The sequence below is a fragment of the Hippoglossus stenolepis genome, chromosome 11 (assembly GCF_022539355.2).
Source record: "Hippoglossus stenolepis isolate QCI-W04-F060 chromosome 11, HSTE1.2, whole genome shotgun sequence".
NCBI classification, from domain to species: domain Eukaryota; kingdom Metazoa; phylum Chordata; class Actinopteri; order Pleuronectiformes; family Pleuronectidae; genus Hippoglossus; species Hippoglossus stenolepis.
In genome coordinates, this window is record NC_061493.1 from 23,781,760 (window position 1) to 23,802,887 (window position 21,128).

The 21,128-nt window shown below is 44.7% G+C and overlaps 2 protein-coding genes across 2 annotated transcripts; both read left to right on the forward strand.

Annotated features, from left to right (window-relative positions):
- Positions 1 to 340: 340 nt before the first annotated feature.
- On the forward strand, positions 341 to 2,224 carry rnf182 (ring finger protein 182). The gene has a single exon (XM_035170473.2). The coding sequence runs from the start codon at positions 786 to 788 to the stop codon at positions 1,641 to 1,643; it is 858 nt and encodes a 285-aa protein (XP_035026364.1). The 5' UTR covers positions 341 to 785; the 3' UTR covers positions 1,644 to 2,224.
- A 2,443-nt stretch (positions 2,225 to 4,667) lies between these two features.
- On the forward strand, positions 4,668 to 20,980 carry ranbp9 (RAN binding protein 9). Its single transcript, XM_035170469.2, has 14 exons — positions 4,668 to 5,338; positions 8,023 to 8,134; positions 9,318 to 9,370; positions 10,708 to 10,875; positions 11,387 to 11,409; positions 13,233 to 13,417; positions 14,587 to 14,699; positions 15,504 to 15,612; positions 15,844 to 15,998; positions 16,458 to 16,611; positions 16,844 to 16,965; positions 17,372 to 17,523; positions 18,484 to 18,595; positions 18,935 to 20,980. Exons 1-14 carry the CDS (start codon positions 5,122 to 5,124, stop codon positions 19,063 to 19,065), a joined length of 1,806 nt encoding a protein of 601 aa, XP_035026360.2. The 5' UTR covers positions 4,668 to 5,121; the 3' UTR covers positions 19,066 to 20,980.
- The last annotated feature ends 148 nt before the right edge of the window (positions 20,981 to 21,128 follow it).

Below are 21,128 nucleotides of genomic sequence, written 5' to 3' on the forward strand. Positions count from 1 at the left end.
AATAAACGCTTTGATGCTGTGTTTCTCTAGTGGTTCATCGGTATGTTTGATATCATACATATTAATGTTTAATATATGTATTATCATTATAAAACTATTGACTCTTGTATTTACTGTATATTTGTAAAAGAGCAATAAGACCTTGTGTGTGTGAGTGTGTGTGTGTGTGTGTGTGTGTGTGTGTGTGTGTGTGTGTGTGTGTGCGTGTGTGTGTGTGAGCTACTAATTGGACCGAATTTCACTGAGCAACAAAAGATTAAGCTAGAAAATTCCAGCTCTGGTTTGCACAGGCTCTGCTTTGTTGTCCCTTCGCCTCTGTTTGTTCTCTTCTAATGCTGTGTTAACAGTTATCTCTCTCCCTTTCTCACCCCCTGTCTCTCTGTGTCTTTCTTTCCGTCTCTCTCACTTTCTCTCTTTTTTCTCGTGCGGCCCATGAAAGGCGTTTTGCCCCAAACGAAGCCCAGTTACCCCAACTGCTCGGAGGCAGGCAAACCCCAGAGGCCCGAACCCGCTTGTGAGGTGCTGTCCACATTAACTCACAAATCAATCTCTCTCTCTCTCTCTCTCTCTCTCTCTCTCTCTCTCCCTCTCTCACACACACACACACACACACTACAGGAGCCTGTTGGACAGCCACAATGAACCCCACAGCCTCAGTGGAGTGGATCCTCATCACTGTCTCCATCTATGGGAAACTTTCCATGTCCGTCGATGCTGAGCCTGCCCGCGAGCTCTTGGTTGGACCTCTTTGCTGATCTCGAGGCAGGAGAAAGCTTGGTGGCAGGATGATGATTGAGCTGCAAAGCACCGAGGACGGTGGTGGTGGTGGCTGTGGCCACATGGACATACTGAGCCCGGAGGAGCTGGAGTGTAAGATCTGCTATTGGGCGTACAATCTCAGGAGTCGCAGGCCAAAGGTGCTCGAGTGCTGCCACCGCCTGTGCGCTAAATGCCTCACTAAGATCCTGGATCTGGGTGAGTCGCCCCCCAACGTTGTAGTGTGCCCATTCTGCCGATACATCACCAGACTTCCCGGGGAGGCCGTGAGCAGTTTGCCAGATGACTGCAACCTGTTGGCAGCACTTACTCTCCAAAGCAGGAATCAGAGGAACCTCCACTTCCACCAGGAGTCGACCACGGAGCTGCTCCTCAGCCCAAGGCGCTTAAACTCGCTGATGGGCAACAACGCACCAGTGATGTCCCCTTCCCCTTCCTCCTCCGCCTCTTCCGCCACTACTTACTCCTCCATCCGGAGCTCCCCCAACTTTGTCGTCATCACCATAATGGAACCTCCGCCAGCCCCTGCCTCAAACCAGGATCTCCACCATCAGCCACATGGATCACACACATCAAGCCGGGGCTACCGCTCGTCCAGTCTGGACTCCATGGCGTCCATCACGCAGAGGTGGACGGTGTGGAACTGTGCAGCTCTCCTGTGCCAGACATCTGCCAGGGCACTGGTGTGGGTGCTGGGGCTGCTGTACTTCAGCTCGCTGCCCATGGGGGTGTACCTGCTCATCATGCAGAGGACAACGCTCGGCGTGCTGCTGGTGAGCCTGGTTCCTGCCAGCCTCGTCACGATCATGGTCTATGGATTCTGCCAGTGTATCTGCCATGAATTCTGGGACTGCATGCCACCATAATGGGAGCAGATGAATGGGCAATGGTTTGCTTTGAATATGCTTCACAATAGATGTCAGGAATTCACTAATGGGGATGTTACTGTGTAACTGGCCATGTGAGCGTTGACTTCATTGGCAGGAAAATCATCCTTTTTTATGGGAGAAGAAAGCAACACAATCATGTACATCACAGAGGAAGCTCACAGTTGTGGGCTTTTCATTATTATATATGTTAATTTGTGCATTTGTTTAACTTGACAGACTAATTACCCAGTGGAGTTCACAGATTTAGCAGATTCTGGAGGCATCTGCTAAATATTATGCAGAATACTGCTGCAGTGAGAAACCTGGCAGATTTTGTTAGTAATAACTGCCTCCGACACCAGTGGATCTAATTTGTTATCTAACAGTGGTTCTCGTCCTTTTCAGATTGTGTCACGGCCATAAATGCATCAAATGTGAACTCAGCTATTGCAGAGTCCTGAGAGTTCTTGAAATCAGCAGCAGGATGATCCTGCAAAAAATGCACCAAAAAGACAGAATCAGTTGAAAGAATTATAAATATAAATATGTATATGTACATTTGTGTGATCCTGAATTAAACTGGGTAAATAAAAATATATGTGTACTTTGTTATAGGTGAGTGTTCCTTGCTTAGGTGTCAGTCAACTGGTCCGTAATGTTCAGAGATGTAAGTGAATCGTGTGATTAATGAGAGAGCTTCCTGATGAGCCTGAAACCACCAGGGGGCGCTGTAATAGCTCTTCATTGGCCTGCCACCTTCCCTCAAAGAGTTTATATCAGTGTCTTCATTCAAATCAGCTCAGGCTGTTGAGTCAGAGGGTGATAGAGAAGCTGCAGGAGTGTCTGGACGAGGAATTTGAAAGTCAAATGAAACCAGGACCAGAATCACGGTCTGTGGGACACGGGTCCAAAAGGAGCTGTGGGCCCCTGAAGCATTAGTTAATAATTTGTAAGCAAAAATAATGTAGCAATATGCATAGTGTAAGCATGAAAAACATACATTTATCTTAGATTATTATGTATACATCTTTGTCACTTTGAGCCTTGAAAACAGTTGTTTGAATTTAACCATGTGAGAAATCTAGAGAGGAAATCGTCCTCAGTTCACAGACATGTGTCGCAAACAAGTTGGAGCCTGGTTGAATTTTTAACAATGTGTTGTATTTTATAAGCTCGTCGTGCGTTTTTTAAAGGTTCAGTGTGTAGGAGTTAGTGACATCTAGTGGTGAAGTGTCATGTTGCAGCTGAACCCCCCCCCCCTCCAAACATGAAAGAGAACCTGTGGAAGCTTCAGTTGTCATAAAAACTCAAAAGGTTTAGTTTGTCTCATTTGGGCTACTGTAAAAACATGGCTGCCTCTGTAGAGAGGACCTGCTCCTGATGTAAATATAAAGTATTTAAATATAAAGTATTTAAATATAAAGTATTTAAGTATAAAGGGCCCATTCTAGGGTCAAGAACACAATGATTCACACAATTTAGATGAAACACACTCGTGAAAACATCACTAGGATTATTTTATATTCAATTTCTGCCAATAGATCCTTTCACCCGAATCTTACACACTGGACCTTTAATTTAAAATCTGAAAAATGAAACTAAGAATTGAGGATTAAAGAGTAAATTATTTAGCAGGGTAGAAATGTAAATACTTGAGTAAAGTAGTACAAGTACCTCGAGTACTTCATTGAATGCTCTGTCTACCATTGGGGTTTGGATCCTGGACTGAAGCGACATTAAGTTATTGTTTTCCGTGCTGCTGCAGCGTTTGGTCTGAGATCTGTTCCCGGCACAGTCTGTCCTCACTCTGCTTCTACAGCACACGTCCTGCTGATGATAAACAGTCCAGGCCTTCGGCCGTCTCTGTTTTCCAGGGGACTCTTCATCTGAATCTGAGCAAGTGCTTCCCAACATCACTTCAGATTCCTTTTCAGTGATGCAACTCCCACATGTCGGTGTGAGGGACGTTCAGAGGCGGTGAAAGACAAACTGCACGTCTGAATCCTTCCTCGAGCGTCTGGTCGGAGCTGCTGGAAGCAAAAACAACAGAAGGTGACATTTTGAAGGCGTCTTTGTGTTTTGGTAGGAGCACGTGTTTACACTGTGTGTTATGAAAGACACCCGGCAGCAGTATGGGTCATAAATCCCACCTTCTCAATGTTAATGGGGGGGACTTGAACATCACACCGATGTTCAAGTCTTCATGTTTCCACAGTGAGTCCCAAACTTTTACAGAAGTTCAGTAATGAACGTGTGTGTTAGGAGGCGTCCCAGGACTGTCAGGGGGACCCCTCCTAACAAGATGGCTGACCAGAGAGTCACAGAAGGTCTTCAGGAGCGAGATGAGGATGATGATGAAGATTAAGAGAAGATGATGATGGATGATGATGAAGATGATGATGATGAATATAATAATGATGAAGATGAAGAAGATGATGAATATAATAATGATGAGGATGAAGAAGATGAAGATAAGGATGAAGATGAAGAAGATGATGATACTGTTGAAGATCATGAAGATGATGATACTGATGAAGATGATGATAATGACGATGAAGAAGATAATGAAGATGAAGAAGATGATGAAGGAGATGAGGATGAAGAAAAAGATGATGATACTGATGAAGATGATAAAGATGATGATGATGAATATAATAATGAGGATGAAGAAGATGATGAAGATGATGATGATTAAGAAAATGACGATGATGATGATTAAGAAATGACAATGATAATGAAGATGAAGATACTGATGAAGATGATGGTGATAAAGATGATGACGATGATGATGAAGATGATGATGATGAATATAATAATGATGAGGATGAAGAAGAAGATGATGAAGATGTTGATGATGATGGTGAAGAAGATAATGATGATTAAGAAAATGACGATGATAATGTAGATGAAGATGAAGATGATGATACTGATGAAGATGATGATGAAGATGAGTCCTCTGCTCACTCTGTGTATTTACTTCACATTCCCACAGGAAGTGAGTGGAGTCGCTGTCGGCCAATGAGATTCGCGGATAGCGCTCAGACAACAAACAAAAGATCGAGGCTAGCGGAGCAGCTGGTCCGAACGTCACTTCTCTCCCTGCGCACAGCGACGACACGCGTCTCTGCCCCGAACCGCGTCCCTCGTCCCCGGTGCCGCAGACCGTCTCCGCGCGGTGCCAGCTGACGTTAGCCGGAGCCGTGTCGGCGATCGCCCTGCCCGTGCTGGCCAAGCGCATCGCGTTAGCCAGGTTAGCTACTCGGCTAACTAGCTCTGGCTGCCTGTCTACGACTAGCGAAGCCAGTTAGCTTAGCCTGCTAGCTAGCTTTGCTACACCTCCCCCCCTCCCTCCTCCTCCTCCTCCTTCCTCCCCTCTCCTCCTCCTCCTCCTCCTCAACTAACTTGACACTGACTGACACAAGTGGCTCTGGCTTGTTGCTGACAAGCCGTCTTTATCAACCCCCGTGTCGGAGCCATGTCTGGACAGTCGTCGGGCTGCGGCTTTCTCATGTCGGTGGTCGTCCACGGAGACGCGGCTCTGAACGAGCAGGAAAAGGAGCTCAACCAGCGACTCCGACGGCTCTACCCCGCCGTCAATGAAACCGAGACCCCGCTCCCTCGCTCCTGGAGCCCGAAGGACAAGTTCAGCTACATCGGGCTCTCCCAGAACAACCTGCGCGTGCACTACAAAGGTTCGTCCCGGACACACGCGCTCCCCGCAGCCACTCCGTACCACCCGGGGCTAGCGCTGCTAACGTTAGCTTAGCCTGGCCGCTAGCGGATCGGAGGCAGCCTGCCGCTGTGGCTAAAAACAAAGTGGGCTAGGCTAGCGGCTCGATCAACAACAAGGCAGAGGACATGTCGCCGCCCGACCGGCTGGCGAGGTGCGTCCGCAGCACGACGCGGTGCCGCTAGCTCGGTAGCTTCCCTCCGGTGTAACGCGAACACCAGCGGCGTCCTTGTCAGCCCAGGTGCGAGCTGGTGCTGAGCAGGCTCCACATGAGTCAACACAATATAATCCCGTGAGCCGAAAGTCGCCTCGGACCAGGTAGCCTCTGTTGGCTAATGTAGCAGAACTGGGTGGTTTTTAAATGACAGGAAAGCCCAGTGTCTAATCTCCCGATGAGCCCGGGTGACCCAGGCGAGTTGACGGGCTCTGGGTGAAGTGGTGGTTGGTGACCGGGTCGTTAAAGCTGGAGCTCGGGGCTGTAGTGCCGGTTCTGCTCGCTGACATTCAGGGCTGACTAGTTGCTTAGCAAAGCCTTCGAGCGGGGTTTTGGTGCAGGCCTGTAAAAAAGGCTAATGTCAAAAAAAAAAAATAGAAAAAGGTGCACCTCTGCTTCCTGGGTGTGTTCTTCTGCTCTCTACACGCGCTGTACCTCGGTACTGCTCGTGTGTATTTGTACAACAAATTCACCTGGATGTCTGGGAGCAGGTGTGCAGATGCTGAGAACTAATATCCAACAAGGAGCATGACGAATGTTGTGCAGCAGTGTTCAGCAGAAAATTGAAGTTGTAATTAAATATGCTTCACTATGTCAAATGTCCTGGCATGTTGGCACACTGATTTCAAATGAGCTGAACTCCTTCATCTCTACTTAATCCCTCCTAATCCACAGTTATCAATAATTTACTGCTTTGCTGGAGCAGAGTACAAGAGCTTCAATTATTATTTCATTATCTCGCGTCTATCTTAGAGATTTGATCAATCGTTTGAATCCGTTTTCAACCCAACATGGCAAATTCCAGGAACTTTCACGCAGACATCTGCTCGTTAATTAATTAAGACTGCTATGTTGTTACCCTGAAAAACCTTGGGTTTCGAAGTAGTGGCTGGACAAGTAGACTTTTCAATATATTATGTTGTGCTTTTGATATCGTAATGAATTCAGTCAAATGTTACTTGTGTATTCCATATACACAAATCACAATTTGCCTCACGGGGTTTAACAAGGTGCGATATCCTCTGTTCTTAATCCTCAACAAGCGGGAGGACAAACTACCAACAGATAGATGCCACTGATTAATGGAGAAAACTCATGACAATGTCATTAGAGCCTCAACAGCTGCCCCAATGCAGCGTTCAAGATACTTGTTTTAAAAACAACACAGCTTCTTGCAATTATTTGAAAACATGATTGTTATAATTTACTTTTATCTCATAATGTGGGGAAAAAACCTTTTTATGGCGATGTCAGATAAAGCAAAACAAAAAGGTGCCTTATCTTATTCCTGCAGGTAATTAGGAATCGTCCGATTTCTCTATGACTACAAGGATGTGCATTTTAACATGCGCTATAGACAAGCAAGCAATTTTGGTTCTTAATACTCGCTTAACTCTTATTGATTTGAGTATTTTAAATACAGGCCCCATCATTGATACTGTATTTTCTGTATCTTCTGCAGTTTAATGTATTCATCTAGCAACCATTTTGTCAACAGATGTAAAATGGAGGTAAAACGTTTTATTCTCATCTCACTACTTCAGCTAATTATCCAGATTTTGGAAAAGCACTATCATCCTGATCATTATTCAAACCTGCTCCTGGAAATCAGATGTCTGGTGAGAAGGAGCACATGAAATAAATTAAAACAGTTTTAGGAAACATATTCTGATACAATTTTGTTAAACCAGCCTCTCAGCTGGGAATTAAATAGATATTTTTTTGTAATCAAAAAGAAAAACTAGAGTGCAAACCTCTGCCAAGGCCCAACAGCCCTGTTAAATTCAATCAAGCTGCACCAGATTCCACACACTCATAGAAATCACTTCCCCACACGTGCCAGATTTTTTTTTTTAATCCATGAGTTATTCTGAATTTGAATCATTACAAATTTTGAAAAGTGTTCTTTCTCGCTATGTTAAAGTCGAAAAAAAAACAATCAAGAATTCTTCATTTCTCTAAAAAATTTAAGTTCTACCTTCACCAATTGCACATCCTTCCACTGAGGTTCGCAGTGGAACAAATGGAGAGGGGTGAAAACAGTACCGGCCACACCTCTCTCCTGATCCAACTTGATAACAACTTGGAAATTACTGCTGACTGTCGGGAAATAACTGACGGACACGGTCAACATTCACTTTTTGGTGAAAACTCTGACCTTGAGCCCTCGTGGAGTGGAACGGTCTCTGGATCGGGCTTTATCCTTTCAGGACTGTCGGGGGTTTAATCTGCTCTGCAGCCACTTGTGCTGACAATCTGCAAACAATCCAATCAAAACTGGTCGTCATCGGCCTCTTTGGCTGCTGCAAAGTGTTAGCCTGTCGTCATTGTCAGCATTTCCATCCCTTCATGATAAGATAAAGATCCAGTATGAATTTGTATTAACCACACCCCACTGCTCACGCCTTTTTATGTTTCACCCTCAACTTCAGGTCATGGCAAAACTCCTAAAGATGCAGCGTCTGTACGCGCCACTCATCCCATCCCAGCCGCCTGCGGGGTCTACTACTTCGAGGTGAAAATCATCAGTAAAGGCCGAGATGGGTAAGGACACAAAACCAAGAAATACATTTCCATTTTCCCTTCAACGTTTTCGCTACTTTCACAGCTTTCCACAAATTAGGGCAGAGTCCGGACAGTTTCTCCAACACTTTGGTCCAAAGTAAAATATCTCTACTGTTAAATTGATTGCAATGGAATTGGGATGATTTCCAATGTTATTTGATGAGCCACTAACTTGTTTGTCCCACCACAGTTTCATAATGAACCAACTATTTTTTATGCTTCTTATAATAATATAAACATGCATTCGTATATTTTTTTATGTCTGTCATTCTAAAGCATTTGGCTCATCCCTTCTTGGGATGAACATTTATGCTTTGCATCAGAATTTTTGACTAAATTAACATGAATCTAAAGCCATTTATTGTAGTCATTATAAAGTTGGACCATATGCTGTAAATAAAGATGGACGACACATCTCCGCTTCCTCCTGTTGTACAAAACTGAGGCTTAAATATACTTTGAAGTTTTGGTCCATATACAATTTCACTAACACGGAGGAGGGTTTGAGACCTAGACTGCAGCCGGCCACCAGGGGGCGATTCAGACGCTTCGACTTCGCTTCAATCAATGACTTTGAGGCACTGATCAGATTGTTTTTGTAGCAGATCACATATTAGCTACTCAACTATAACTATTCATACTGAACTATTCAATGTGTTTGCTGCCATGTTGTGACGTTATCAGTCCTTTGGATTCTTTGCTGCGACCCCAAACTTTAAATCACTATTAAATGAAAGAATCATTTTAATCTTCAAAGCGATAGAAGCCAAGTTGTATTCCTACATCGAAAGGGCCTCGTCTGAAAGTTCAACAGCCACAAGTCATGTTCCCCTGTCACCATTTCAACCATCTGAACCTCCTGACACCAGATAGGTGATAGAAAAAAAAAAATCCATCATATTATCCCAGAAAATGATAATATTACATAAAAATGTTTATTAGCATGTTCACATGCTTATGTTTTGCATCTTTTCCACCTATGCCACTTGTTTTTCTTTGCATTAACTGAGTATTACAACCTCACGCACTGATTGTGTAGCTGTAAAGTCAGATATGGAAGATGGCGAGGTCTTCGTGATGATTATCAGCAAGGCACGCTCAGTGGCTGCTCACCTACTCCTCACCCTCCAGTCTTTTATATGAACTCTTGTCTCTTCCTCAGGTACATGGGCATCGGCCTCTCAGCTCAGGGTGTGAACATGAACAGACTGCCCGGTAAGACAGCGCTTTGTGTGCATTCGTGTCACGTCTGTGTTTGTAGCTACTGCCTTTGGGTGTGGTGAGAAGTCTGTGCATCACTGTCTGTGTCTGCTATTTTATAATACCAGCATTCTTTTGCATTTGTGTGGGTGTCATTTGTATCTGGGAACGTGGTATAAGGTTTTCTTAATCCTTCCGTGATTATGGCACGGTTGTACTGTAGCATATTGAAGGACATCTGCAGAGAGTTGTGGTTAAACATTGAGCTAGTAAACCATCTTATTTCAAGCTATTGTCACTGATTATGTCTGATTACTCAGATCAGTTTGTGTTTCTGTTGAGGACAAAGGTTTTCCTGGTTGATGTGGTTTAATTTGGATTAGAGGAATACAAAAATGTCACTACTCAAAGATATTTAAGGTGTAACCACAGTTTCAGAAGTCTAGTGGAACCAATGTGAAAACGTTTCTGCCACCACTTTGCCGTGTCACGGTGCCATTAAGAGGGCACGGCACTACGTCAGCCCAGTGCTATACTGGGTTATCAGGGCAAACAGGGGCCTGGCACCCCTTCACCAGTCTGAGAACTGGACCCACCCAGAAGCTCCAGGCTCTCCATACAAAGATAACAGGAGGCCCAGAGCAGACTGCAGACAGATTGATGGCTAATGAAAATCCACTAATTGTGAGGAACTGATGCCAGGCTGCTGCATAGTTGAGTGTTTTCTCCCAGTGATGAATGTGGCAACGTTAGGATTAATTCTGCAGCTCAGCACAAACTTGCACGGTCCTGCCACTTGGTTTGTACCGTCAGAAGAGCCCCGAGGCCGTTTCTTCTTCTCCTCTCTTTGAATCAACGATCGGACGAACGCTCCCAACACACTGACGGCAAAGTGAAATGTCTTGGAACTATTTAACACCTTTTTCAAATACATTTATTTCTGTTTTATGCTCACCAAAAATTATATTTACTTGGTCTAAGTCGGGTGTAGAGAAACAAATGTTCTGCAGTCTGTAGGTGATGGAGTCAACAGAAAAAAATGAGGATCAAACAAAGGAAATCGCCCAAATCTCAGTGTGGCTGTGCAGCACAATGAGAGATACACATTTGCTGGTTCAGTTCCTAAAGAACAAAGCACGGAGCCCCTAACCCAGGCATCATTTTTAGAAGTTTTTGGTGGACATTTATTTATATTTCATTTTAAATTACACATTCACACTGCATTTAAATGACTTAATTACGGCAGAAGGCTTGTTTCCAGCACCACGGTCATCCTCACAACAGAATGAAACATCTGTGTTTGGTTTTCTTTTATTGTGCTCATACTTTACTTTTGCATTCGCATCCCTCAGGTTGGGACAAGCACTCGTATGGTTACCACGGAGATGATGGACACTCCTTCTGCTCGTCCGGCACTGGGCAACCTTACGGACCCACGTTTACAACGGGCGACGTGATTGGCTGCTGCGTTAACCTCATCAACAACACGTGCTTCTACACAAAGAATGGCCACAGCCTAGGTAAGAGACCTTTTTGACCTGATATGATAGTGTATGGACCTGTTTACTAACCTGTGAAAAGGTTTTAAGCAACAAGGTACCAAAGAAATAAATCTTTGCACACCTGAACATGTCACAGGTGCATCGGTGGGACGCACAAACAAAATGAACGGGATGTTTACACTTACTCCTTGTCCATATTGTGCTTATTTCTTATGTCTGAACGTTATCTAACTGATTTTCTAAACCAACAACAAGAAAGATAGTATGCAGGACATTTCTGAAATTTCAGAAAATTGTTATCTCTGTATTTCAGTAATTTGGTTTAGAGCAACAGTTACAGTTTTACCCCACACCCAGGCAGTGTATATTACCTTTTTTGCACAGTCATGCAGAGTGAGAGAAAAACAAAGACATTTCTGTGTTATGGAAAGATTAAATATAAAGAAGGCAGTGGATCTGGATTCTTGGATTCATGTCTGGATAATGTGTCCAATGGGCTCAGCTGACTTTGCTTTTTCTTCCTCTACAGGTATTGCCTTCACAGACCTACCAGTGAGTACCCGCATTTTCTATGTTGTGAAGAAGTCTGTTAGTTTCCATAATTAATCAGGGCTGTAGGACATAGCGCTATTTATAGAAAAGAAATGTTTCATGTGCTCCAGAATATCTACTGCCGTCAAAATGTTTACACTGTGCTAAATGGATTGGTGGCTTGAACACCCCCCCCCATCTTCAAATGTTGATAAGTGTTGGTTCTTCCCTGGAATAAATAAAAAGTGACACGGGGGATAAAGTTTGGACAGATATTGAAATTGACACTGCAAAGTATTATGATTTAAGTTTGAGAGTTAAAAGAGTAAAAACATATTTACAAGGCTCATATTAAAAAGTGGTTATTTACACACTCTTGAAAAAGCAAGTTTAAGCCATGGGTGACATCATCCGACTTGTTTCACAGGCTGTACAGTACTACCCCGAAAAACACAAACATTAATGTGTAGAACTGGTGGAAATTATCAGTGGGCTCGATTTGACAAACCCACAGAATTATTACAACTCTATGGAGCTTCATAGCATCTTTCAGCTCATTGTTTTGGTTTCACTGGTCGAGTCTCGCTGCTGCGTTGTTACAGACATTCTGCACAGTAACATAACCGTCCCATTCTGTTTACCAAGCTGGTAACATGTATCCTGTACCAAGTGTTATCTATGATATTTATTCAAGAGCGATATTTGGAGTCATCTTGTTAGAACCTGATTCTTAAAGCTTTTGTTTCTCTGTCTGCCCGATGGTTTGCTCACAAGTTTAGTGAATCATCTTAAAAGAGTAATGCGTTGAAACAGGACATCACTTGTGCTGCGTTGTGTTGTTGTGGCTCATTGTCACATTCTGAGTCTCGCTCCCGTGCTTCATTATGTAAACAACTCCCAGACCAAATGGACATTAACTCCAGTGGGATTCATCTATGGATTGACTGCATGAAAATGTGAGGGTCCTTGTTTCTTAAAGATCCTTGTTTCTTAAAAGTTATTCCCCTCCCTTCTTGCTTAGTAGCAAATGAGAGCAGGGCCGGCTGTTTTTGAAGGAGAAGAAAATAAGAGTCTTAACCACAACAATAATCCATTGAGCACGGGCTTGACTGTGAGCCAGACATTCGTGTTCCTCCAGCGTTGTGCAGTGAAGTGCGTCACCTCGGCACAGCTGACCTTGTTGGGCCGTGACAAAGGCAACTTTTAGACACATGCACCGTTGTACTATTCTTATGGGGACTTTAGTCAAGAAATGTACCCAAAATGAGCGAGTGTATGCAGGTTTTAAAAACCCATGGACTCGTTTGCCTTTCTGTCCCCTTGACAAGACCTGTCATCAAACGTGCTGGAAACTGAGAAGCTCTCACCTCGCTCTCTTGCCAGTGTTGCATTTTGCACTTCACAAACGTTCATGGCTTTTTACACTTCAACGCCCAGAGGTTTAATGCGCATCCTAACGTTGTGCAGAAAAGGTGCAGCGTCAGCATTTAGGCTTCCAAAAGAAAGAAGAAAAATTTGGTGCATTCGCCCTGGTGTCATGTTTCCATCTCTGCCGAGTGGAGGTTGTAGTGACTGGGGGCTCCACAAAAATGTAGATTGGGAAGTTGAATGCCAAAGTGGAGCAGGCCACAGTGTTTGAAGTGTTTCAGAAATCGCAGCACATGACAATATAATCACTGAGTCATTGGTTCTGATGAACAAAGCTCTACATTGATCAGCTTGATAGGTTAAGTTAAGTTTTATGGGGTAAATCTAGACAAAAGATTAACTTCTGAGGATTTCATTTCATTCCCAATCTCCACTTCCTTCTATCGTCACAACTCATGACTCTCTCTTTGTTGCAGCCAAACCTGTACCCGACCGTCGGCCTTCAGACTCCAGGGGAGGTGGTTGATGCAAACTTCGGCCAACACCCCTTTGTGTTCGACATTGAGGACTACATGCGAGAGTGGAGGACAAAGATCCAGGCCCAGATCGATCGCTTCCCCATCGGGGAGCGCGAGGGCGAGTGGCAGTCCATGATCCAGAAGTAAGAGGATCGGAAAACTGAACCCGTACAAAATACACATTCCCCGTGAAATAATAGGGTTTATATGACGACACAAGCAGTAATATCACTATATAGTCATTTGATTATTGTTGTTATAGTTTTATTAAAACAGACTTGGGGGTGCACTGCGGTACAAACATAGACCAGTGGATTGAGACCACTTGAGATGTGTGATTTCCAGACTGTTCAAAAGGAAATATCATTGCCAAGTGCATATTTATGTGAATTGTTGGTATCCAGGGTAGCGTGTAATGTATTGAACTGAACAAGACGCCTCTTTTCTCACTGTATCTGCCATTATCTATACCGCTTATCTTTGGAGGGTCCCGGGGACATGTCAGCGAGCCTCTCTAATCACGTCTTTGAAGAGTTCACACATGGGGATTGTCGATCGCGCACTGATCTGAGACTTTTCTCTGCGACTTGCAACGTTCGTCAGTGACGAGCAAATTGGGTTGAACATCGTGTCGTGTGAATGAGCCTTTAGATGAAGTTGAGTATTGGAATTATTGGATACTGTGGATAATGTCTGCCGACGTGATGAGGATCAAGGCCCATATGGATCGCTTCTCCACTAGTGAGCAGGAGCCCGGATCCAGAAGTGAAACCTGTGGGACTGGGTTTCACTTCATGCTATGGCCTGATGGGATTAGTTCTCTGTTGCTATGATTACTTATTCTGAATGGATTTAATCTCCTTTTGATGGGGGATTGGGGTTTAGGCAGGAGTGAAGTGAAGTCGGCCCCATGGCCTGGAATTTAAAACAGGATGTTTCTAAGCTCATGTCAGATTGGTGGACGGGAGGCTTGTGTTGTCTTTGTAGAGAAACGGTAAGATGATCAGTCCTCTGATCTCAAAGGTCCCTGCAAACACCAGCAGCCGTGCATCCCCTCTAACCTGCCATTCTAAAGTCAAACACACCTGCGCACACACACACACAACAGGCTTTTATTACACACATACTTTAAAGATGTGAAGTAATCCAAGAAACATTAGCTCTGAGTTACATCAACTGTAAGCCTGTCTTTAACCAGATGCAGTGGTTTGATGGTTTACATGGAAACACTAACTCATCAGGTATGTCTGCGCTCTCCCACTTCTCCTGTGTCTAATCACTTGATGTGTTTTCCCACATTTTGCCCTGTTAGAATGGTGGCTTCCTACCTGGTGCACCACAGCTATTGTGCCACAGCTGAAGCCTTTGCCAAATCCACCGACCAGGCCGTACACGAGGAGCTGGCCTCCATCAAAAATCGACAGAGTGAGTCATTCTGTGCTGGCATTTTTCTAGAGCTGCTTTAAGACCTGCATTGAACTCCAGAGAATCCCCGGACGTCCTCCGCAGGGGCTGTGTATGTGTGAACGCGAATATCCGAGTCAGAGCCTGTGGACTTTCTGCAGAGTTTCCAGAGATAACAGTCCCCGGAATGTCCGGAGGCGACAATGCGAGATGTGCTGTAAACAAGAACATGTGATCTCCGAAGCAGAATTAATATGTCACGTCCTGCTTGCTGCTCCAGCCCTCACCTGAAACCTCTGGAGAATCTCCTGCTGCTCTGGAGGTCATGCCTGAAAAGGGCTTCAATGATGCTACCATTAGGAATCAGGACTTTATCAGAATTTTAAATCTGACACTAAAAGCCACTACAACTTACAGGCAAGAGACGGATCCACTGTTTTGTTTTTTTTTGGAAAAACCTCCAAGTTTGCTCAACTAAGAAAAATCCAAACCTATGATACAGAAAATCCTTGTAGTAACTTAGGAATGTGACTTTTTATAACGCAGTGTTACCAAGTCCATAAAATGCTGAATTAAAATGTGTATTTTCCCGCAATAATTCCCAGACACCTGTTAAACTGTTGAAGCTCAACCTGCAGCGTTAGTCGACTGTTTTTGCAGTAATACTTCAGGAAGACGACCACTTACTAACTTTGTCAGCTTAAATAACTTAATGAAACAGGCATAATTTAATTACAGGAATATTACTGTAACAAACGGTGTCCGTGTAAAGAAAACACGGTGTCAGCAATGTGTCCTGTAAACGTGTTCACTGTTGGTTGGCAGAAATCCAGAAGCTGGTGTTGTCGGGTAGAATGGGCGAGGCCATCGAGACCACCCAGCAGCTCTATCCCAACCTCCTGGAGAGGAACCCAGACCTGCTCTTCATGCTCAAGTACGACCAGGGCTGAGTTTGAATGTTTTTTTTAATGATTTAAAACTTATTGGATCGTCTGAATGCAGCTGATCCTTAAAGTGTGGCGGGGGGGGGGGACTGCAGACTTTGGCTTTATTGAGACAGATGCATGTGGTTTAAAAGGCTTTCTGCCTCTTGTGTTCTCTTCCTACCTTCCTCCTTTTGAATTTCCTTTCCTTCCTGTCCTCCCTCCCTCCCCTCCATCCCCAGGGTGAGACAGTTCATCGAGATGGTGAATGGGACGGACAGTGAGGTGAGGTGTCTGGGAGGTCGCAGCCCGAAGTCTCAGGACAGTTACCCCGGCTCCCCGCGACCCTTCAGCAGCCCGAGCCACAAAGCCAGCAGCTCCCAGCCGTACCTCACAGGTACAGTCCAGATGTGCTTGTGTCATTCACATCTGGTGAACAGGCATCAAGTCCATACTCTGCATCATTCATTTGTATTAACATCTGTCCTGAAAGATCCAGTAACGAGTGTTCAGCTCTAAGTGAATCAACGCTGACCACCTGTGATGGGATCCCTCAGTACTGAAGTTAATATCCGGTCTGGATCGATAGCTTCAAAGTTCATGTTTGTGTGTTTCCAAACAAAACGCACAAACACCGTCTGTATGTCTGTCGCGAGCAAGCTTACAGCTAACAACCCCTGGAGAGAGATTTTTAATCTTTTCCTGGTAAAAGAAAGCTGCAGCAGAAATACAGTGTGATTCAAGAGGTTTTGGACACAGCTTAAATATCACACTGAAACACAAATGTAAACAAAAAGAAATCACCATCTTTATATCCGATTTTAAACATGTCTCATCACTCTTGCCGTTTTTTAAGGGTTTGACAGCAACTGCTGTAATGGCGTGACGTCTAATAAGAGCCACAGCTCCTCCCCTCACAGTCACAAGCCCTGCCCTCCGAGCACTGGCTCCACCCTCCCAGCGTCTGACATCAGCCTCAACGGGAGCCGCAGTCAACAGCCCATAACCAGGTACGGAGCCGCACTAAAAAACCAACTGTGTTTCATTGCGCTGCGTATCAAGCAGAATTTTTGCTTCTGTGTGGAGGTGTGGTCTCGGAGTAGAAGCATAAATTGTAGGAGTTATCGTGATTGACAGCTGGTACCGTCCAATGGCTGCAGGTCACAGGTGTTGGTGGGCGTGCAGTGTGGAGGAAACCCTTCCTGTGGGCCTTCACACATTCTGTCTTTTTATTTTCTTCAGCAATGACATAGATATGGAGGTTGACCACTTCACCAACGGAGTGACAGAATCCTCCTCCAATGGTTTCCTCAACGGCAGCTCTAAACACACCGTGGAGCCCGACGACTGTGACGCAGACATGGGTGGGTAGAGTGTGTGTGTGTGTGTGTGTGTGTGTGTGTGTGTGTGTGTGTGTGTGTGTGTGTGTGTGTGTGTGTGTGTGTGTGTGTGTGTGTGGAGCATTAACATAAAGGCAACATACCCCTGGTACCCTTTCACTATATTTCTACCTTGGTTGATTTGGAGTTGTGCTTGTTTCTAACATGTATTTGACTTTAAGTTGTTGGACGAACGCTGTTGAGTGACTGAAGGTTTTCTGTCTTCCTCTCCTCTGTCAGAAAAAGACTGTATCATTCGTTCTCTGTAAAATTGACAATTTTGACCACTTTGTGGTAAATCGCGGATTGGAAGCTTATTCCTGTTGCTGTGTATAAATGCCCCACCACATTCACGTCCTTCTTGCATGTCATACTGGCTGTGGCTCTGCAGAAGTGGAATCTGCTCAGTCCAAGCGGCAGCTGTGCGGTGGGAGCCAGGCAGCCATCGAGAGAATGATCCATTTCGGCAGGGAGCTCCAGAGCATGAGCGAACACCTCCGCCGTGAGTGTGGCAAGAACTCGACTAACAAGAAGATGCTCAAGGTAACACACAAATCCCTCTGCTTGTTTGACCCACACTGCATAAACGTGTTTTAGTTTGAAAGCTCATGAACCTCTGCTCATATTCATCAGGCATTTACTATTTACGATTAAATCACAGAAAATCTTGTAAAATTACTACAAAATGCTTTTAGGTTGAAGGACAAAGATGTTGGTATTGTATTGGCATTATTATCAAGACACTTAGCTGAGGTTTAGAAGAAATACAGTTTAAATGGCATTTTCTGCACCGGCAGCAGAAATATATGGATCAACCTTTAATTCTTTAAGTGGGAACTTGGGCTGAAAGTGCATCAGTGATGCACTGTTGAACATGAGCATGAACATTTCATCCTATATATCCCATAATCCACGGTGTCATCTGTCAGACATTTCCTGCCCTACTATGGCCACAGCTGCTAAAGAACCAGGAAGTTACTGGTCTCGGCCGTGACATATTTCTGTTCATAACCACAAACACTGCGAAGTGTTGTCACTGTTCTGCGGAAACTAAACAAAAAAGATGTTGTTCAAATCACTTAGGGAGACTTAAGACATATCTTGTTCATGTTTCTATATTTACAAAATATGTTAAACCAACTTTGTTTGTGTTAATTTAGCAAAATGTGTCGATTGTGTCAGATTTTTTTATTTAATCATTTATGACACAATTTCACTTCTGTTATCATTTATCACGGTTTATTGACTTACAGAACCTTTTTGATTTGGTTGTACAGATTTTATAGACATGAAGTATATGAAGATTCTCCAGGAAATGACATGGCAGTAAAATACCAGTGTAGACGCTGGAGGATACTTTCTGTTGCAGAGTGGTTGAATGGTTAATAAGTGTGAAAGGCGGTAACAGCGACCAGACACAACCTGTGGGGAGAAACCGATGGAAGAGGAGCAGTCCACTGTTGTGTGATCAGTATCTGCTGTCCTTGCTGTCTCCTGCTGCAGGATGCGTTCAGCCTTCTCGCCTACTCAGACCCATGGAACAGTCCAGTCGGCTACCAGCTGGACGCCATTCAAAGAGAGCCCGTCTGCTCCACCCTCAACAGTGCAATATTAGGTAGGTCAGCTGATCGGTGCTGAGTATGTTCAAGTTTGACGACACAGCAGTAGATGAAATTTAAAAATACCTGCAAAGTTTGACCAAAAATGAAACGTATGGAGTTGTAGACCAGTGTGAGCTGGTGCCACAAACACAAAGTAGCCTTAGCACGTCTGGAAACGTGCGTTTCCACTGTTGAACATTTGATGTTTGTTAAATTCAGACTACACTATATTGTTTGACTGCCCAACAAGCTCTGGGAGGTTGAAACGTACTGATGCATCTTCACTTCTGGTCTCTGTTGTCTGTCGCTCTGACCTTTTTTTTATTCCTCTTCTCCCTCCTCATTCTCTCCAGAGACTCACAACCTGCCCAAGCAGCCCCCTCTGGCCCAGGCCGTGGGTCAGGCCGCCCAGTGCCTTGCCATCATGGCACGGACTGGCAGTGGCTCCTGCGCCTTCGCCTCAGTGGACGATTACTTGCACTAGCCTAGTGTATGCGCGCACACACACACACACACACACACACTGAGGACCTGTCCAGAAAGGTCTCCCTCCACCTGTAGTCATATATTAGCTGAGGAGACGCTCCTCCGCACGATAACAAGTAGAAGAAAATCAGCTACGTCACCTGCTTCTTGTTCTGCTTTTACCAGTCGCCACTGAGGACCAGGGGTAACTTCTGGGCAGATCTTCAGGGCGCCAACACACCACACACACACACACACACTATATCTCTTTCCATCGTGAATATGAAATTACACCTCCACCTTGGTTGGCCTTGCTAACCCCCTCCTCCAGCCCTGCATCTACATGGGGACAAGAGTAGCCAACTTGAAAATACCCGGTGAGCCAAACTCATGCAGATGCCCTGCCCCCATCCACCAGGGGGCAGCAAACCAGGGCAGACAGACTCCCGGTCAAACATTAATGGAAAAAACAAAAGAACAAATAAAGAAAATCAGACTAGTGACCGCCATGGCCGACCGCCCTTTAGCGTGGTCCCTGTAAGCCGGACTCACCAGGTCAGCGCACACACACATACTCGCAAACAGGCTCCACAGAGGCTTTCTGAGAGCTGGAACGACAGCCAACCCCAGGCTCTGTGACAGACAGCCCACCCCCTCCCTTCACCCCCACACCTCCCTCCACCTCCCACTGACTTCAGGACACGGGTCAGACATTTATGTGGCGCATGTGGACTCGGGGACTTGGAAGAAGCCAGAGAGAAACTGCCGCCTCGACTCAATGTTCCCTGTTTTTAATCTTCTGTTGTTTTTTTGGGGTGGGGGCTGAGGAGGTGTAGTTACCTGGCTCTTGTTTGGTTTTGAGTTTTTCCAGGTTTACAAGGCACGGTGCAGACGATGAGTGTCATTATTATTATTCTAATTCTCATTATATTAATTATTGTTACTTGCATTCACAGTATATTTGTTGAGCGCCAGCAAGAGCAAACTCCACCAACCTATTACAATAAAGCTCCCGCTTCCACGATTACCAGTGACGAGCGTGTGTACATGTTAACGTTTATATACGACTCTAACAAAATGGAATTCTATCAATAGAGTGAGATATTTAGTTATCAAATGAAAGGAACTGTTTCAAGTAAAGAACCCTCCTTTGTACTGACATCAGTGAGCCCTAAAGCGTGCTTGTTTTCATGTTTCCCATTCTCTGGACTCCAGGGTTCCTATGCAGGTGGGAAAGTGAAACCTTTGACCTTCTCCAGGTCTGTGAAATGTTGGAAAGTAGAATTACTCTGAAGAGTTTTATGACTTTAACTTCAGGTGTGGTGGTACTTGCTGCGACATGATCTCTCTTACTACAGCTTTGCTAAATGTGTCTGAAAGATTCCTCGAACAACTCTGGACAAAGTCTGGAATATTGGAAAGGGAAACCTCGTGTAGGAACCCTGCGACCGTCTGACCCCGTATTGCTTGTTGCCTCCAGCAGCTCAGCAGGCGAGATGCAAACATTGTTCATCTTTATTTTCTTATCAGTGTCTATGCTAATTTTTAACCCACAAAGAACTCAGGAGCCAAAATGTCCCTTTGTTCCTCCTCCTCTGTTTAGAATGATGAGGTCCGACCAAGCAGCCGACAGGGCCTTCGTTTACAGGTGCACTTGTTTCGGGGTCTTTCCTCCGACAGTAGCAGATGGTTCACGCTGGAAGTCCGACCTGAAAATCAAGCCACAGAAAAGAGTTTGATTTACGGTTGAACTGAAATTTGAATTCTTTTTGTGGTATCATTAAAAGTGTGAATGATACCACAGCTATCGTTGACACTTTTATTTCATGTGCGAGCGTCGTCTGACAGTCGGCTGCTGTCCACTTCAGAAGTGTGCTCCTGACTGGAGAATGTCCTGTTCCTGTTGTGTCACAGACTAAACGTTGATAAAACAGGTCTTTGGTTTGTCCTCATTTTCAACAGGTGCTAATAGCGTCTCCCTCAGTCCCTTCCAACCAGAGACTGCAAATAAAGACGCGTCTCCACTTCCTCCCACTGTCTGGAAATGAAGACAAAATGTATCCAGGACACAAAGCCTGAGCA